The sequence below is a fragment of the Orussus abietinus genome, unplaced genomic scaffold, assembly GCF_000612105.2.
Source record: "Orussus abietinus isolate OABI.00-Male unplaced genomic scaffold, Oabi_2.0 scaffold358, whole genome shotgun sequence".
Classification (NCBI taxonomy): Eukaryota; Metazoa; Arthropoda; class Insecta; order Hymenoptera; family Orussidae; genus Orussus; species Orussus abietinus.
Window position 1 is genome coordinate 3811 of NW_019394899.1, and position 19800 is coordinate 23610.

At 44.7% G+C, this 19800-nt stretch overlaps 1 protein-coding gene across 6 annotated transcripts in view; it reads right to left on the reverse strand.

Annotated features, from left to right (window-relative positions):
* Positions 1–1790: 1790 nt before the first annotated feature.
* LOC105701571 (protein tramtrack, alpha isoform) overlaps positions 1791–19800 on the reverse strand; it is a 51606-nt gene continuing 33596 nt past the window's right edge. For 4 of the 6 annotated variants that reach the window (XM_012428460.2, XM_012428545.2, XM_012428721.2 and 1 more), the window contains exon 4: positions 10050–12255. In XM_012428460.2, coding sequence (XP_012283883.1) covers positions 11549–12255 — 707 coding nt within the window. In that variant the 3' untranslated portion in view covers positions 10050–11548. Of the gene's footprint in view, positions 3184–4660; positions 4937–6299; positions 6509–10049; positions 12256–19800 lie in introns of those variants that run through there. The other 2 variants (XM_012428811.2, XM_012428898.2) reach the window with 2 other exon arrangements.

Sequence of the window (19800 nt, forward strand, 5' to 3'; positions counted from 1 at the left end):
TGCAGTTATTGATCTACTTATCCGACCGTCCACCCATCTAGGGATTGTTTAATCATCTACCAATTTATAAATTACACTATTTGTAGAATAATAGATCGCTGATCTATTTCAATTGCCGACAATTCCAGTACGGATAAGGATGTCCCCATTTAACAGGGTTTGACGTTAAGGATTTATGGTCTAATCGATTTCTATCCTTGAGCAATAGACGACTCGATTACGTATGGAATCGCTTAACTATTCAACCGTCGTGACGTCCTGCAAACACAGTGGAAGATATATATTTGGCACTGGAAGGAGAGTAGCGATATGTGAAACGGTAACGCGTCACGTCACAAGGCTTGGACGCTGTAATTGGCATTTGTCTCATATACTCGTATATGCAGAAAACGAATTTCCACCCCGTCAGGAATCGAGGAAACTTCTCCGTAACCCAGAAAACTGGTATAAGGGGATAGAAATTATTCGACCCAGAGAAGTCCGAATTTCTAAGCGTTCCTTTGCAACGATCCATATCGTACTTTCTCGATGTACATCCATTTGGATTTGCTGAAATTATTGATATCCTTATCCTACGTATCGAGCATTGCAGAGTCCCAATACTAAGCACAGACTTTTAACGTACTCGAATCAATTGGAAGATAATTTAATCAAATGACTGATCGATTTCAATAAATTCTCGAAAGTTTGCTCCGTTCGAATTGCTCTATTTGCAAGGGCATTTATCGATAATGGATATTTCCCTGACAGCGGTGAAAAGATATTTTTTGTAATTACTATGTGTTGCCACATTGCGAACGCTAAATACTGGAAGTCAAGAGGAGATTTTGGAAGTAGAAATAGTAATTAGTAACGATGGAGTAGCAGCGTTAGTGAAACTGGCCATTGTTAGCGTACCAGATAGCGAGTAGGAATGCCGATCACAATTTATCACAAGATGTAATACGTGGGTGGTCTATCGAGCGACTGATGTTTCACTTAAGAAATAAGATTTCGTAACGGGCTCAGGAATCGACACCAAATTCTAGCAATGTGTTTGGATCGGTATAGGCGGTTTGATAATCGATTTGTAGACAAGCTTCTTTAGTCGACCCGCGATACTAGCCTGTGATAGTTTACCGTGTGATACCGGCGCCTGCGCCGACTACAATGCGACCGTACGAAATAGTACCGCCAAGGATGCTGCAAGAACTGCCGCTTAAGGTGAAGTGAAACACGTCGATTAACTTGATCGACGTCGATACAGAAGATTTTTCTAAATGCCTACGTTGCCGACGTTCGTTTTTATATCGACAGCTATACCGAATTATATCGGGTATTGTACCAAATGGCATACTCCGCCTGTCGTTTTCGTACAATAATTATCAAGAAATCGAAGTAAAACTCTAGAAATCCTCTGGATTCATGCCTTCTGGGGCCCTAATTGACTGCAGAGGGACCCCCTGCGCCATCTGTGATTTCCAGGTCAATTAAATTTTCACTCCGAGACCTCGTATTTCCATCGTTTTAGCATAGAAGCGTATACAACACTTTTTTTGCCCTTACCCCGTTCAAATGTGAGTTTATCGATTGTCAAAGTGTTCTAAATTGTCGTAAAATTGTCCTGAACCTTTCGATTCTCATATCAGAGCCTTCGATAATTGTATACTGATCGAAATATGAGAGATCGACGCCATTTTGGTTCTGGTCTGGGCTGAGTTAAAAAATTCTTTTGAAAAATCCAAATTTTGAATGTGTCAGGACAATTCTTAGATGATCAGGAGTGACGTGTCAAAGTTTCGGACAGTTTGGTCTAATACCCTTATAAAAAAGTGCTGTATTCGAATCGACTGATTTGAAGGGGGTTTCACTTCACCTTAATGTCAGTCCACATTTTACCGCACTCTGGACATTGCTTTAAACGGTATTTCTCTAATGGGCTTGCTTTCTAAGCAATCGAAAATCAATTCTATACATACTTCCGTTTAACGTAGTAACGGTCTTCAATTGTATTCTGTATGAAAAATAGCGTTTCTGTAAGGACAGCGATACAGATGACAATCTTTACGTATCCCTGAATGCTGGAAATAGTAAAGGTGCGACCATCGTTGCGACCGATGAAAGATTACGCAAAGTGTTCTCCGATTTCTCAGTTCGTCCGGTGAAGATTGAGGAAAAGAAAATTCATATTTCACGTGACACAAGGGCACAATACCTTTGGACATATCGGAGAGAGAAATTATGCACCTACATCGATATCAAATGAAAGATAATTTTCATGAAAATGTGGCACGAACTCGAAGAATATTTTCACATCCGAGAAGAACGATGACCACGATTAATCGAATTAAAGATAATTCCGATGAAAATGCGACGTGAACTCGCAGAACCTTAACGAGATCTTTCACCGATGTAGCTGCAAATCAGAAGGTACACGTAACTATCATTTACGGAACTTTACATTGTATCGAACAGTCTCGACGTCTCTTTTAAGTAATTTCAAGGGAGAAGCAATCGCTGCGGCGATGCTACGATGACTCGATAACGAAGGAACGAGGCGCGGAATCTGAAATCCGACCTCGGGCCGGAAATCGTTGAGCTTACACCATGCTGGAAATGCCGAGAAGAGTAAAACGATTACGATGAGAACAACGCCTGCGCATTCTTAAGCTTATAGTCATTTGGCACGGATAACGTTAGGCTTAATCACGATTGTGACAACAACGACAGTACTTTGTCCGAGGAGGACAGAGTAAGAGATGAGATCACGATAATGAATCCCTTTAAGGACTCGTTGGCTTACTTATCGGCGGGCGATCTTACGTTTCTTACATATTTCTTTTCCTAATATCGCCCTTTTTCCCCATGCAGGTTCGCATCGGGCTCCTTCACAGCCGTGGAAAGACACCGACGAAAAGGGAAGGTTTTGCCAGCTGGTGATTTTTACCCTCGTTCGCGAGCACGTTCCCCGTCTCATTGTACGAGAGTTTTGGAACAGGCGCGGACAGATATTCTCGTTGATCATCGGACGCTGCCAGGTCAACGGTGACTTTAGCTGTTCATCACGGTGGATCTCCTGGAGTATCCACGCCGGGTGATGGTTTCGCCTTGAGCTTCGCACTCCCGCTTCACCCTGTCGATTATGTCCGCCACGAGTTTCTCCTCCTTCTCTCGTTGCTGCTCCCAGTCCGGACCTTTCCCAACCTGTCATCGAATTGGTTCATTTTTAGCAAATACTGTTTCTCAAACGACCCAATATAAATACTGAACAATGATCACGATGAATCTTTTGTTTTTTCTCATCATTTGTAGAGTATCCACATACATATGAGCCGCTCAGTGCACACATCGACTAACTCCACATTTTGAAAAATCTTAAATTTAGGTGTCAAAGCATTTGGTATAGTCATAACTTTTTATATTTATAATATCTTTCCCGATTAATAGAGATTAACACCATTAGCAAAATTTTTTTGGGCATTGAATAATAAGTAATTTATTTCAGAAGCCATTTTGATTAACTCCATACTCTAATGTAAATCGTAGACGAATACCTGGCAGTATAGTATTATTGGATTATCTGTTGCGGCCATACATTGACGCTTTTTTTTTTAAACAGCCGAAGATGCTTTCCCCCTTTCAACAATATGAGTAATAAAATCGCATCAGCAAACGGATAGAAAGAAGCGCAATGCAGACGGTAGTTAGTATAACAGTGATCTCTCCCGCTGAATGTTACTGTATACTTCACCAATAGTACACGGACTACATATTTTTTGGTCTTTTCAACATTACTCCCCGATTGTTTTTAAAGAACTAAATATTATACCGTTATAATCAAGATGAGTGAAACTAATAACAATGTGGACGTGGAAAGCAGGGATGATTCTTCAATACGATTTATCAGCAGAAAGTCTGGGGGCAAGAAGACGTTTATCGTGTTTCTCGTATTCATCCGATTGCAACGGTACAAATTCCCCAACAAACACATCGATTGGGAGGAAAAAAAGTCGTAATCCTGATAAACGGGCACGAAATTGACAAAAGCATAACGGAACAAAAGATTTGGCATACAGGAATAGGGGAGGAAATTTAATACCTGCAAAAACATTTGTCGATATAAAATGCAGACGATTATTTTTTGGCTATTCTTTCTTATTAATTTTATATACCGTTAGATGAAAACTGTAACTGTATTTATGTATTCTACATTATATATTTGAAGTTATATTATAATAGGAATTTTAAAAAAGAATCTACATTACTTCATCGCATTTCTCAACTTTTTGTTTTATGGAGTTAATCAATGTGTGCACTGAGCGGCTCATATAAGGCAACGTCCGCCTGCTGTCTAGCTGTACGCAATGACTTCGGAAAATACTGAACTGACTTTTCTCTAGCTTTCGAGAAGATCCAGAGACAACATCTTGAAAAGGCTGTACATAATTTAGGCATTTCAAAAAGTCGTCAAGTAACAAAGGAAATAGTGAAGTGAGTCAGGGAGTGAGTCTTATACTGGACGAAGTCGGGTATAAAAAGCTACACAGAGGAAAAAAGATTAGTTGACCGAAACGAACACATATCGTTGCCTGAATTTTTGTATAATTGTAACCAACAACCATTCCGTTGAGAAGAAAAAGGCATTCGAGTATGGTCTCGCCGAGAGTTCGTTTCAACTTACGTCGGAGGTCCTGCGAGTCTTCTTGTTGGCCGGTTCCTCCCTGTTCTCGTCGTTCTCGTTGTCCGAGTGCCTCGAGCTGAGGTGTCCGATGTAACCCTTCCTCGACTTGAAGTAGGCATTGCAGCTGTGACATTTGAAAAGTGGTGCTGGCTGCGCTACTTGGGTGGAGACGTGGAGTTTGTACTTGTGCCTGTACCAACGGGTTCGAGAAGGTAGGACCTCGCCGCACCACTTGCAGACTACGGAACCGTCGTTTTGAATCAGGTATTCCAGCAGCTTGTAAAACAAGTTTATCGTTTGTCCCTCTTTTCCTTTTAATCACCGAAGGTCCCTTAGCAATTTTTCGCGGCATTCTCTAGGAAGGACGAGGAACGGCTAGGCAGGAGCGGATCGACGCAACATTAACCGTAATAACCAGTCCGGTTACATCTATGCAGGGTCTCCACTAAAATACCCTTTCCAGATATTTCTCAAAAATTTCTTCCAGGCCCACATGACCTCTAGCTTACTCGTTTACCTGACGCCAAAACTATAAACACATTTTTGGGGGGACGAAATGCCGATAAACCCTACAAATGTAAAATACCAGCATCGTGGTGTTAAATTTCCTGACTACGGAAGCAAATGTGAATTACATTTCTAGCCGCTAACTTCTCCCACTCGATGTACGAAATTATATTTTCTCTCCTTTGAGAACCACCCAGAATTACATCAGGTGTAATTTAATACTAGTTGAACGGTTTAAGGTGAAGTGAAACACCCTTCAAATCAGTCGATTCGAATACAACACTTTTTTTTAAGGGTATTAGACCAAACTGTCCGAAACTTTGACACATCACTCCTGATCATCTAAGAATTGTCCTGACAGATTCAAAATTTGGATTTTTCAAAAGAATTTTTTAACTCAGCCCAGACCAGAACCAAAATGGCGTCGATCTCTCATATTTCGATCAGTATATAATTATCGAAGGCTCTGATATGAGAATCAAAAGGTTCAGGGCAATTTTACGACAATTTAGAACACTTTGACAATCGATAAACTCACATTTGAACGGGATAAGGGCAAAAAAAGTGTTGTATACGCTTCTATGCTAAAACGATGGGAATACGAGGTCTCGGAGTGAAAATTTACTTGACCTGGAAATCACAGATGGCGCAGGGGGTCCCTCTGCAGTCAATTAGGGCCCCAGAAAGCACGAATCCAGAGGATTTCTAGAGTTTTACTTCCATTTCTTGATAATTATTGTACGAAAACGACAGGCGGAGTATGCCATTTGGTACAATACCCAATATAATTCGGTATAGCTGTCGATATAAAACCGAACGTCGGCAACGTAGGCATTTAGAAAAATCTTTATCGACGTGCTTCACTTCACCTTAATAACGGCGCAAGAAAACTCGAGTTTCCCAACGTAAACGCCGTTAGCAAATTTGCGGCTGTGGATCGATTAATAGATACAGTATCTAGATACACTTCGTGGCGAATTCGAGGGGATGTACTATCTTAATATGAAAAATACGATAATGGGATCAAGGGCAGGTTTAAAGTGAAGATGCAAGGGGGAAAGAAACGTTCAGGTTCTCGGAATGACTGGTGCATCGGAATAACGCGCCTTGCGGTAGCGGCAGATGCACCAACCTGTTTCTTGATCTCCGGTTCGCTATCCCCAGACTCCGACTTCGGATGCAGGTCGGTTCTGTCCTCCTCGCGATCCGTCAGGAAGTGCATTCCACTGACGACGCGTTCCGCTTTGACCACAGGCTCGCTCGTTTCCGAAAAGTCCTCCCTGCTGCGAGGTGAGTTGCAGATCTCGAAGGTAATGTCACTCGGTAAATTCGGCAGGCGACCTAGAACAGCAGGAAGACGGACAGGCGTTAATGCGCCTTGCGATGAATAATCTAAATCGAAGTATCGGTCTCTCCACGAGTAATGTTAATTTCTTCATACCGGAATATTCAGACCTCGGACGAACTCGCGCTGCAAAATGTTTTCGGCACGAAACCCAATCCAGTTTCTTGACGAGATCGAGAGAAAAATCATCAGCGAATTCCATTAGACCGGTGTTAATGATACACATTAATTTATTTTTCTAAGTGTTACCGTCTTAACTTACAGCTAGGAATGAAAAATTTTGCTAAGGTTCTTAGATACGACCTTTCAGCTCCCCGTTAACATATCAGGAAACGCTCCGTATCACTCCGCGCATTGGATATAATTATTGCACTTGACCGTTTCGTAACGATTCGATGCACTTGCACCCAGAGTCACAATTTCTAAACCTGTTGAAACACAATTCGGGAAAACATCCGGTGCTGAGAACTCTCGCATAATCCGATACTCGAGAAATTCGAGCAATGAACGCGCGTAACTGCAACGGCACTCCCTTGCATCTACTATATTTAATGTTTCTTGCATTTCCGAGCATCTCGCAGACGTACGCTTCTCCCTAAAAGAAGTTCTCGTTCGGTCGAGAACGCATTCTCTCGTGAAAAAATTCTAGGGAATATGCTCTCGTCTGCTTTGAAGCGGAGCGTGCAGGAGTACAATCGGCGTACGAATGTAGAAGATTCCGAGGACGTGGCCCCTCCCAGTGACGGGTGAATTATTACATAATTATCACCATAATTATATGATAACGTCCATTATGATATAATTATTCCCATAATTATATAATAATCTAATATTTGGTGAGTGATCATAATATTAACCGCGAAGGGTAAATCCGTTAGAGAAGACACGCTCGCTCGAGTAGAGACTATTGCAATGTATATCACAAAGAGTTACAAAGAAACTACAATTAGATAAAAACAAATAAAAATAATAATTATTTTTTTCGTATCGCCACCAGGCACCAAATATAGGTACATACGTACTTGCATACATGTAGAAGACGTTCGCCCGACGACAGCGGCGAACGACGCGACGTCGAACGCTGGTGTCGTGTACATTCAGCGTTACAGGTGCACCCCACTTTCTCGGGTGGACGTACAAGGTATAACATAATATATATATGTAGATATATAATATATATATAATATAATATATATAATATTTTCTCTTGCAACTCGCAGTATCTCTAATCTTTACTCGATAGACTCTTAGGAGTAGGGAGTAAGCGAATAATCCGTCAGCGCGTCACGTTGTCGCTGCTGTTGCCATTTCGTTGCTGCTGTCGATGCCTCGATGAAGGCGACGACGTTGACGATTTCACCGAGAGTCCCGAACGACACACCCTGGTCTATGTAAGTTCCTCTCTTTTCCGTCGGAAATTTATCTAAACCAGTGGCAAAAAGTCGGAGAAACGGTCCAAGGTGGTATGGATGCGAATTTCATTCGACCGAAATTACCGACCTCGAGGACCCGGCAAAATACCGGTACTTTTCGTGTACTCACGTTTCCTACTTTTCGAGAACTGGCTTAGTGTAACGGTAGTAAAATTACGTAAATGCAAGAGGTAACAAATAACGGAATTGCCGAATGCGCCATGAAACGTTTTGCTTTCTTCCAGAGCAATTAATTGTGCGTTCGTATCGGCTAGAAATGGCTCGTCGTTTGTATATAAGATTCCAATTGATTAGGCCAATTCAGCGGATCAATTAGTTAGAATATCTTTCAACTCGGCATTATCGTTTTCAACGACCACCTGAACTGCCAACGCAGAAAAGGTGACGTTTCAAGTCCTAAGTCCTACAATTAAATAGTAATATACATGTGCGCATCGTGATCGTTAACAGTTTCTCTAATAATTAAGCTTATTGCGCCGTGGCGCGCTAACTAAACGCCGTTGATCTACGGATCAGATGGATAAAGGGATTTCAACTTAATAATCAGTGTTCGGAACGCTAAAAACCAGAAATTAACCTTATCTGCGTTGCCTACACTAGAAAGGAACTGGTCAGCGAGTAAAAGGTGACGAACAGAAAGTTTGAGAAAAGATCTAGAGTTCAACGATCGAAGGGACGTCATTTTCTAAATACAACGGTGAATAACTATAATCGCATACAGGTTATGAGAAAGAAAACGTTTGCCATTCTCCTACGGGAGAAAAAAAAAAGTGGGCGTTAATTCGAAGCGGACTAAATAGCACTGAAAAAAATGTAATATTTTTTGTCAAAAGACCAACAGGGAAAAGTCATAACCAGAAAAGATATTTGACAAGTTTATAAAGACATCTCTATTTAACTAACACGTGTAAACTGATACCTAGATAAAATAAATCCCTAATCGACATTATTTGTCATTATTTTTACGTATCTCCAAATATCTTCGAAGCGAGCAAATGAAATTAGTTAACCCAGCTCGACATGAAATATTTCATAGGACGGGCTAAGTAATCCCTAAGCGTTAACATTCAGGTGTTGGCTCGCAAGCTTTTCCTACAGTTCTTATTGCTTATTTGTCAAAACAGCGACTTCCATGTATCTCATTTGCATCATGTCCGTCACTTCCCTCTTTTTTCCCGCTGATACTCCAACACCAAAAATAAACGAATCAACAACATATCTCTTATATCTCTCTACAAGCTTTTAGAAAAAGAAGAAAACAAAAAAAAAGACAACAACGAGTGCCTACTCTAATCTCCCAACTGGATTGCCTTAACCTCAGTGTGCATTCGTGCAGTTATTTGCGGCGTCTTAACTTTTAGCTTGTCGATACTAATTATTAACTTGTCGGCCATCAAGATAGCGTAATATTAATGGATAATAATAACAACAATAAAGGTAATAATCAAGATGGTAATGATAGCGATAATAATGGCGGTGATGGCAATGATATCGAGGACAACGACCGAGCCGAAAATGACGAGCTTAACGATACGAAATTCACCAGCGGCGACAGCAGCAACGGTTACTATAATAACGGTGATAGCAACGATAGCATAAGTAGTAGTGCTAGCAACAACAGCTGTAATAGTAAATCTTAACAACTAGTATGCATATAATACATTTTGCAAAATCGTCGCGCAGCATCGACGCTGCCGAGCAGCGGCTCGAGTGCTGGGTTTCGTTAAGCATTGTGTCCATGTCCTTCACCCTTAGATTGTACGATATATTACCAATCTGTTATTGCGACCGATCTCGCGACAATTTCGTCGGATCGCATAATACACTTAAAAGAAAGGCTAGGCCACTTCTATGAAACCATACCCGATGTTTCAACGTGTCGATAGGCCGTCTCGTCGTTCCACGAACTAGCTGTTAAGTGAAAAAGAAAATCTCTATACAGCACATTGTATGGCGCTCACGTGTGCGCATCGCAAACGCATATGCATGTATATATATATATCGTTCGGTCGAGAACGCATTCTCTCGTGAAAAAATTCTAGGGAATATGCTCTCGTCTGCTTTGAAGCGGAGCGTGCAGGAGTACAATCGGCGTACGAATNTTGTTAAATATACGTTTATCTCATTAATATAAAATAGAGTCGTCTTTGTGTTTCAATAACGTATCTCACGGTAACAGCTGAGTTGTCCCGTAAAAACGAAGTTTCACCGAGACGAGAGTGTCATACGTGTATATACGTAGAATAAACATAAGAAGGAAAGAACGAGGGCGAACGAGGAGGCTGAAGTGGAATTAGGAAGCAAAGGAAAAATAAGAAATAAAGGATAAGTTGTTAATAAAATAAAAAGGGATTATGCATAGTGCAACGATAACGAGCATCGGCAGCGTCGCCTCGACCACCTCGACGCGATTCTGATCTTGCAGTTCTTCTAAAGCATACTTCGTACTATTGGAGAGAGCATAGCCTATCCAAAACTACCCACGATAAAAATGCAGAACGAATAAACAATTTCGCGACGGACGGCGCTAACATTTTCCGTAATTTTCTCCCCCTTGATAAGATAAACGGTGCAGTAAAAATCTCAGAAAACTTAAATGTCGCATTGCACGTATGATTTTTTCCCGTCAAAACTGTAAACCCACTACGTCATCGCCATTTTAAAGGAAAATATAAGAAATCGTGGTAAAATAAAGGCTAACGGACGTCTCTAGAAATATGCCTATAAGACGCGTTTAATCAAGCTCCGATTCCAGTTAACGTCGAAATAGATTGCGTTAAATACTACGATAACATCCATTGCCAATTACACCTCTCACGCGGACGCTGCACATTTACCGCCCGCGCTCACCCCTTACCGATGAAAATAGTGTCCAAAACTCAACCATCTAAGATATCACCCAAAATATCGTCCCATACCGATTTCCATTAATACGGGGATTTTAAAACGTGCAAGTTATATTTTGACCTCTTGCGCTCTCTTCAACGGAATACGTAAATCTTAAAATCTAAGCGATCTATGAAACCGTCCGTGATGGACCGATTAGTTTCGGAACGGAGGGTTTGAGGGCTTAAAAGTTCCGAAAGGTGGGTTCGACAACGTTAGAAGGGAAGAAGCGAAGCGATCAGCCGTGATTAACATTGGAAATGACGCAGCGATAAACATCGGGCTCGGGAGGAGCGACGGGGGCGAAGGTGTAGGCAAAGGTGATGGCACGTAACTCACTGAAGTCTCTCCCGAGAGCGTTTGGTCGGCGGGTATTCCGCGGTACAGCAGCCCTGCACCAAACGACCCGAAATCGACGATCGGAGTCAGAGCCAGAGCCAGAGCCGCGGAGGGTTTGACTAGACGGGATGTGGGAACCGTGAGAAGAAGCAAAAGGGGCGCAGCGGCGTAGGGGCGAGCACCAAGAAGTGGTCGAGACAATGTTGGCGGAGCGGTGACGGCGTTAATACTGCGCGGACCATCGGTAGCTCGAGCACCGCCTCGGTGGAAAGTACGGAGCTACCGGCAGTCTTCACGAAGCGCGTCCGCCCGCCTCTCGGGACGCGTCGGGGCCGGGGGAATCGGGGGACGGGACGCGAGGGGAGTCGGCGGGGTCCGCTAAGGCGGCAGGTAGAACCCGAAGGGCATGACGCAGTCCTTGGGCATGAAGCAATCGTGGACCGTCTTCATGTGGTTCTTCATCTTGTCGGGCCGGGAGAACTCCTTGCCGCAGACGGGGCACGGGAAGACCTTCCTCTGGTGGCCCTCGTGGTAGAGGAAAGCGTGTCGCTGGAAGGAATACTTGTTCTTGAAGGTCTTCTGGATGTCCAGCTTGGCGCACTCGGTGCACTGGTAGACCCCCTCGGAGATCGAGGCGTAGCGAAAGAGGTTGAGTCCGCGCACCGACATCTCGGTCAACTGTTCCGCCGGGTCCTGCGATTGCGAGGTCGCGCGTCTACGCATGCGCCGCTTCGGCACTTGCCGCCCGGTGGGCGCGGACATGGCGCCGGGCCCGGCGCCCCCCGACGCCCCCGACGCCCCCGACGAGTGCGACCCTCTGCCGGCCTGTCCTCCGCCCCCCGCGGCGCTGGTCTTCGCCGCCGTCGCGGCCGTCGGGGTCGTCGCGCCGCTCCCCGCCGCCAGGCCCGACGCCGTCGTGCCGGCCAGCGCCGTCGCGGGGCTCGTCGTTGGCGTCGTCGAGACCTTCGAGGATGACTCCGAGCGGGAGTGCGGCGTCGTGGGCGTCGTCGTCGGGGTAGAACTCGAGCCTTTCCCCTTTTCCTTCCACGTGTCCATCTCCGACTTGCCGCACGAGCCGGTGAATTCTGCGAAAAGAGCATTCGTGCGTTAGGCCTCGGTCGAGTTTGCCAAGTATCTGTAATGGCCAGTGAATACTCGAATCGTTGAATGGACAGTGGTAGGCAATTTTTGGACCCGTTGCGTTATTGTCACGGTATCGATACGTTTCGGGCAATGCGACGAGTTAGGCAATGTGCGCAACGCCCGAAAATTACGATCGAGGGTTGCGCATATTCCTCGGTTTGTCAGATTGCCCGTAACAAGTGTAAGGGCAATTTGTCATTTCTTGTTGGTACGTCACTTTGATATCGTCGAAGCGACGTTTTAGCAGAGGTAGGGTGAGAGATCGAAAATCACTGCCCATCCAGAATGAATTCTTCACGACTTAAAGAATGGATTTGTCAACAATTTTGGAGCATTCTTCGCTCGAAACGTAGCTCCGAGGACTAAAAACGTTACCCGGTGTTATTGGCTATCGTTATTGGTCCGAGCATAACATTGCAGTTTACTTTCAACTACTGTGTACTGCAACGTTTTATCCCGAGTTTTCAAAGAATAAAAGTACTCGGAATCTTGTTATAGCCAGCAAAGATGGGAAAATTGACCGCATAAATTGACAATTTGTTGACGGTATCAAATACATAGAGACGGGAACGCGCCTTAAACTCAACAATTAATTCAAGTACTTTTATCTTTAAATCATCGTTACTTTTTGTTAGAAACCAATGCGTACGCTTCGATGCAACACTGAAATCGTTTAATTCCTTGTAACCAAATTTTCATCCGTTCAAAATTGACCGAATTCTCATCTTGAAGTGGTTCAAGTGTACGCTCGAAACGTACGAACAAGCTTCCATCTATTAACAAAACGGTGCAAAAATGCAAGAATAATGTTCAAACTAATTCAGCGAATCATGCGACCAAAATAATTATACTCAACTTCGAATACATGTACGTATTTTCTACGGGGATCTTAAGAATGCAACTGTGAGTAACGCGAGTTTACAAGATTATTAATAATTCGTGATACCTGAAGTACGATATTCTCGTAACTAGGTATCGCCGGGATGTTAAAAAATACAGATAGAAAAATTCATTCGATATAATTCACCGATAAGAAAGGATTTAGCTATTAATTAAATTCACGTTTATTTTGGTTGTCCCGAATAACATTTTGTTATAACGAATTTTCGCAATGTCAAGAATATATCAGTGCTTGATTTCGTGAAATAAACTCTCAGTTGCTTCTTCGTTAAAGGTTAGGTCTTGATGATATCACGTCGATACCGATAATACCGATCGACGCAAGTGCGGGGCATGCGAAATAAAAACGTAATCATAAACGCGGTGCGATATTTCTTTTCTACTTTAGCTATTAACTGTCAACATCGAGTGTATACAATACTGTACATCTAAGAACTTAAAAGTCGACGTAGCTAACATCGATGCACTTTTCAAGAAATTGAACTTGTACGTGAAAAACGAAGCTAAATCAAATTAAATTGTTTACAAGTATCAGGGTGCTTTGGGCAGGACAAAACGAGATAACGCGTAAGAAATGAAAGCACAAGGAAACTGATCCTTAAATATTCAGGATTCGCGCCTCAGTTCCTCAGTTCTTGATTCGTTATCGTTATATCTTCGTTCCCGTTTCGTCCGCACAACACCAAATTCAAAGACAGCGTAACTCAAAGTAACGAAAGAAACAAACGTCAATACGACTGTTAGTATGGTAGTTACCTTTCCCTCGGGTCAATGCGATTAGTTGGGAGACTCCTTCGTTAAATGTTAGTCTCGATGGACGATGAGAACGGTCAGTTTAGAATTCGGCAACTATACTCTAAACCGTCCGTAAAGATAAGGCCGCACAAAGTGTATAAATGAAGCGCTGTCAATTAGTACGACGAGAATACCACAACCACAAACTCTTCTCTTTTAACATGTCAAAATGTCCCCCCTCGTTTTACCGACATTCAATTAACATTTGTATAAACTACGTGTAATCAATCAGCGCATATTCTGCTTGAACAATTTAAATAGCATTATTCCTCAGAAGAACCACTTTTTAAACATTTCGTTCAATAAATTACAATGCATTATGACGCTCGCAAGACAAGCATGAATTCATGGTATAAAAAATGCAATACCACTTTGAATCATCCGTCACACATCGAAGGGAAAAAATAAATTCGATTTTTACTAATACGCGAGTCCGCGGACAAAATATTCTTTCCCTGGAATTTCCATGGATTAAAAAGCGAACTTGAGAAAATCATCACGCGTGAACCCGAAATGTTGTTATTCGGTAGGAAAAAGATAAGTGGTAGGACAGTTTCATGCATTTCGAAAGAGTACGAGTGCGGAATTTGCAACGGATGCCGTAATTCTCCGCCATTAATAACCGGAGTAAAACACACATAATTACAATCTATTGAACACCGTTCTTTTATTATCGATAGTCATAATCAAACAATCAGTGCATATAAAATATACTAAGTCTACCCAGCGTCAGAAAAGACTCTTCTCTAAAAGTTTCCTATAAAATTTTATGTCAAGGTCTCACTTATTTGGCACTAGACTGCGAGCGGGCACACAAGCGTAGCCCGGTCGCGTTTTATAACAATTTCTTCTTTTTAAAAAGGCACCAAACCGGGGATTTATTCTGCTACAATTGGATCCCACCGACGTATGTAATTTAAACCGTATAAAATTAAAAGTCAAAACCTCCTCGTTTTTCTGACGCGACTTCAAACTGCAACGACTCGTTATAGGTATCATCAACTAGCGCTAAAATATGTTCAATATAACGTTTTTGTCACTATATAACTATGGTAATAATATTGATCGTGACGATGAGCGATGGGGGACGATCGTGGTGACGATGACGATGGTAAATGGTAATGGTAGTAGTAATGGTAGTAGTAGCGGTAATAATCATAATAATAATTGTAACCATATCGTATAACGTAACATAATATGATATCGTATAACGTGTACTTCCGCGCGCATGCGTGCGCGCGCACGCTCGTATCCATGCACCCGCGGGTGATACATTACGCGTCGGATGCGCGCGCCCCACACGCGCCGGCGTGTCGTCCGTGTGATAATAAACTATACTTTTTAATATATANGTAGTCTTGTAAAATTTGAAGTTTGGTAGTGTGTACATAAATTTCATGAAATTTTCGTGGATTTTTTATAGAGTCAGTTTATTTATTTTTTTTTTTGTTTCCTTAGGTTACACACCCAATCCTCCCGGCGTAAACCGCGGCCCACGGTCTCTCTCGCGATCCCCGAACGTCCGCGATGAGCGCGACGAGTGCGCTCGCATTTCGCGATATCGCGAAATAGGAGCGAGCCTTCGTCCGGGTGCTCGTTCAGAACGAGCGCGTCCCGTCGACGATCTGCTTCCTCTCTCCTTAACCGTTTTTTCCCCCATATCCTCCAGGTATTCGTCGATTTGAATTTTCTCGAGCGCCACGCTACGGAACGAGGAGCGGAATTACAAACCGAAAGAGCGAATCGCGAGGACTAAAAACGTATTCCAAGAAAGCGGCTCGGAGCCGCCGTGCCATTCGGGTACGCGGACGATTACGAATTTTCCGGGTGCCGAAAGTCGCGCGGAATCGAACGCGCGCGTTCCTATTAAGGGCGCGTTTCTCGCCGCGGATGTCGCCGGTACGTCCGCGCGACGTCGCAAGAGAGATCGCAGCGGTGGCGATCGATCAACAACGACGATGCCCTACGGAACAAGTCACTCGCTCGACTCGTGCGCATCTCGCGCGAGCCGAGGAAAGAAGAAAATTGCCGTGCTCGCCCCGTTCCTTCCTCTCTCTTTCTCTCTGACTCTCTCCACCCATTCATTCTCGTCGTTCCCCTGCCCCACCCGCGTCGCCGTCCTCCTCCCTCTCGGCCGAAAATCGCGTTCTCTCCCTCCCTCTCACACGCACTCGCTCTCACACACGCGGGCGCGCACGCACACACTCGGCGTTCTCCTTCAAGTCTTGCTTTCTAAAGTGTTAGTCTTAGCCTCTCAGTGATTATCAAATGTTTAATCGATAAGCTGTCTAACCGCTGCCACGTTGCAGTTTGTAAATTGTAATAGTTGCCCCTTAACGGCGTGCCGCGACTCGGGCATCGGAGGAGCGCCATAACACGTCCGCGTCCGTTCCCGTCCAAGCGCGGCCGCGTTCGCTAGGTCGTAGGGTGCGCGTCTCGCCCATGTTCTCTTTCCGGCTGTTTTTCCGGCTCTCCAGGCCGGGTGTCGGTCCCTCTTCCTCTCTCTGCCCCTTTTCCGCCGACCTCGATGTCGACCCGCGGCGCTCACCCGGGGTGCCGACCTACGGTCCTCTCGGCCCCGCCAACCCGACTTTCCGTCTACTCGCTCGTGTCTACTCGCCTATTCGCCTACCTAACTTCGCCTATTCGTCTAACCGTACAACTAGCTACGTAATTAGGATACACGTATGTACAAGACGGTGCGCAACGGGTGCCTCCCGGTTCGCGAGGTGGCCGCGGGGCGCGTGCGCGTCGCACTAAATTAAAGTATTTGTATGTAGATTCGATAATAGCCTCTAGTCGTGTCTAAGGTCTATGCCCAAATAGTGGAAAAGAGCCGCGTGCGCGAGCGCGTTCTTCCCACGTCCGGCCCCCTCGGCGGAGGGGGCGGAACGGAACGCGACGGTACGGAGAGGGTAGAGAAGGTGCCAAGTGCAAAATAGTAAACTAAGCGATATATCGGTACGGTGTGCCCGTTTTCCGTAACTAAGCTCGTACACCGTCGCCGAAGAGCCGCGGTCCCGGCTCGGCTCGACGAGTTTAAGTTACTACTAATGTGCCTTCAGTCTATCCAATGTCAGTACTATCTTGTATTTGGTGTCGTTAACCGTCCCTCTGCAGTCTTTCGATATAATTGCGTATTTGCATCCACCGTCCCACCGAGCGGACGAGCCTAGTGGACCGTCGCTGCGCGTCGCGGCTCGGTGAAACGCAATATATAACTTAACGGTTCAACAACATGGCGAACGGTCGTCGTATTGCATTTACTCAGTCTACGTGTTCCCTTATGACGTACGTGTTTCTGCACGGGCGCATGCGCAAGCGCCAGCGAGCGAGCGCGTCTAAGCGGGTCGCGCGTGTCGCGCGTGTCGGCGTCGATATCTATACATCTAAATACGTTTGATTCTTCGATAGTCTCTTGACAATAGAAATTGTATATCGGCATATATCTCTCACCTTTAGACTACTTTGTATATTGTTATATATCTTTATATGTATGTATATATGTATATGTACGGTTCATTCGTAAAAACTCTTTGCAAGCTCTAGTCCGCCCGCGGACGAGCGCGCGTGCCGCGCGCCCTCTCTTAACGGACGCTGCGACCACGGAACACCCGCGTGCGCGCGCGCGCGCTCGAGGGCGTCTCCTTCAAGGGGGTGCAAATGTGACTTCCCACCGCGTCGACTCACCGACCCCCGTTACTTTCTCCCTGCTTTCGCCGATTGCCGCAAACGAGTACTCGAAGTGCCGGCGGACGCCCGATTAATCGAGGAATTATAAAGAGAGATACGAAAAATCGTTCGCATTCCCGTTGACCGGACGAAAACCACGACGGCGCGGCCATTACCCGACGTCCGCTGAAGCGATTCCGAAAGTATTCGCATTTTACCCTAACGAACGATAACTTATGTTGTACGATTTACTAGGGGGAAAGTATGATTTCGGTGAATCGACGAGGTCGAGAGTCGACTTCGGACGCCCTCACGTATGTACACCCTGGCGACTCCCGACGAGACGGAACGCGGGAGTGCCGTCGTAAAGCTCTTTCGATTGTAGCGTATAATGCCCGCAGCATATATTATGCGGAAAGATGTCAGTGGCGGATGGAACGGTACCATGGCTCCTCCGGGACACGCCGGAAGAGTCGCTCTTCTAGAACGCTAAACCGGAAAACGCGCGTCGGATCGCGTCCTGCGTCTGCGCCGCGCGACTGCTTTGACTTAGTTCGAGAGACGGCCGGTAGGAGGATTGTCGTTTAATATCGCAATTACGACATCACTCGGTCGCGGCGGTGATCGGCCCCCTTATTTTCCGCATTCGTGTGAATTTTTCATCTTGAACCCCTCCCACTGAACCGTTGGCCGAATCAAAATAACCAGGCCGACTACCTATAACAGCATATGGAGAAAATCTTCTGTGACGATTCATCTCTATAATAGCTCGGTAAAAACCGCGAGTCGCCGCTGGGTCGACATTGCGACGGATATATCGATATCGGCCCACTCGTAGAGGATTACTCCGCGAGGATTGTAAAATAAACGCGTCCATCCGAGACGAGTCGGCGGGTATCCGCGTGTCTGCATATATGTAATAACATCCTCTACGAGTACAGGGAAATCCTTCGCAATGGGAGTACAGCCGGAGACGCGCCGCACGTTGCATTGTACTTTACCACAGAATATTTTCTCTGTATACATAATATATAATTTATCAAAGTGTATAATCTCGCAATATAGCGAAAATTTCTCAACAACTTTTCAACAATTTTCTTTTTAAGACAAAGATAATTAACATTATCGTATCGATTGTCGATTACAACGAATTTGCATGACTCGCAATATTTAACGTTTCGCGCGTACTCGCTTATAGCTACTTCGGGCATTATACGGAGTGGCCCACCTAACCGTTTCGATTGAAAGTCCTCCTTTACGTTGAAGTTATCGTATGAAGGTATCGGTAGACGGAGCAATTTCCAAACCCGTCTTTTTTTTGCGTTCCGAGATCTTCAAAGGGAATCACGCGTCTTCGTTTACTCGGTAACGTAGCTGCACTGTATACAATTGGTACGGGTTCCATAGCTGACAACAATACGACCCACACTTGTTGATATGTAGCCCAGAAATAAACACCCCCATATTCTTCCGGATAACCAGCGAATCGATAAAAAAAAAAAGAAAAAAAAAATTCATTACCAGTAGCAAGCGACGCGTTCAATTATTCCTCGCGTGTTTCCACAAAAGAGAGAGATGTCGGTGAAACTTAGTTCGATAGTTTGACTACCAAGTTTCAACACGGCGGATCCCTAATTTTCTAAATCTCTCCGGTCTCTCGGAGTAATCGAAACTATTTATAGGGTACACCAGTTAGGCGGCTCACCCCGAAGACTCGAGTACTTTCGATCCGACGCCCGTTCGCGAGATACACCTCTCATATTCCTCCATTTGTCTCTCATCTCCTCTCACTAAATATATATATCTCACTCTCGTTATCTTTCTCGTCGATCATCGGTTTGCCGCCGTACACGCGGGGCGCTCGCGTCTCCTGACTCCTTCTTTCCGCATGAACACTTTTTTATCTCATCGGAGAGGCCACGACGCATTTTTGCTCGCTCCGTGCGGCTCTCCCTCGAGCTCGCCCTCGTTATTTCCTCTGAGCTTACCCTTGCTACCGTTACTCTAGCGTCTCCCCTAGACTCACTTGCATTAACCATAAAACATTACAACAGTCTGACGCATTACTACCGCACTATAGTAACAACTGGACGCGAGATCGTGCATCAAAACGGTACTCC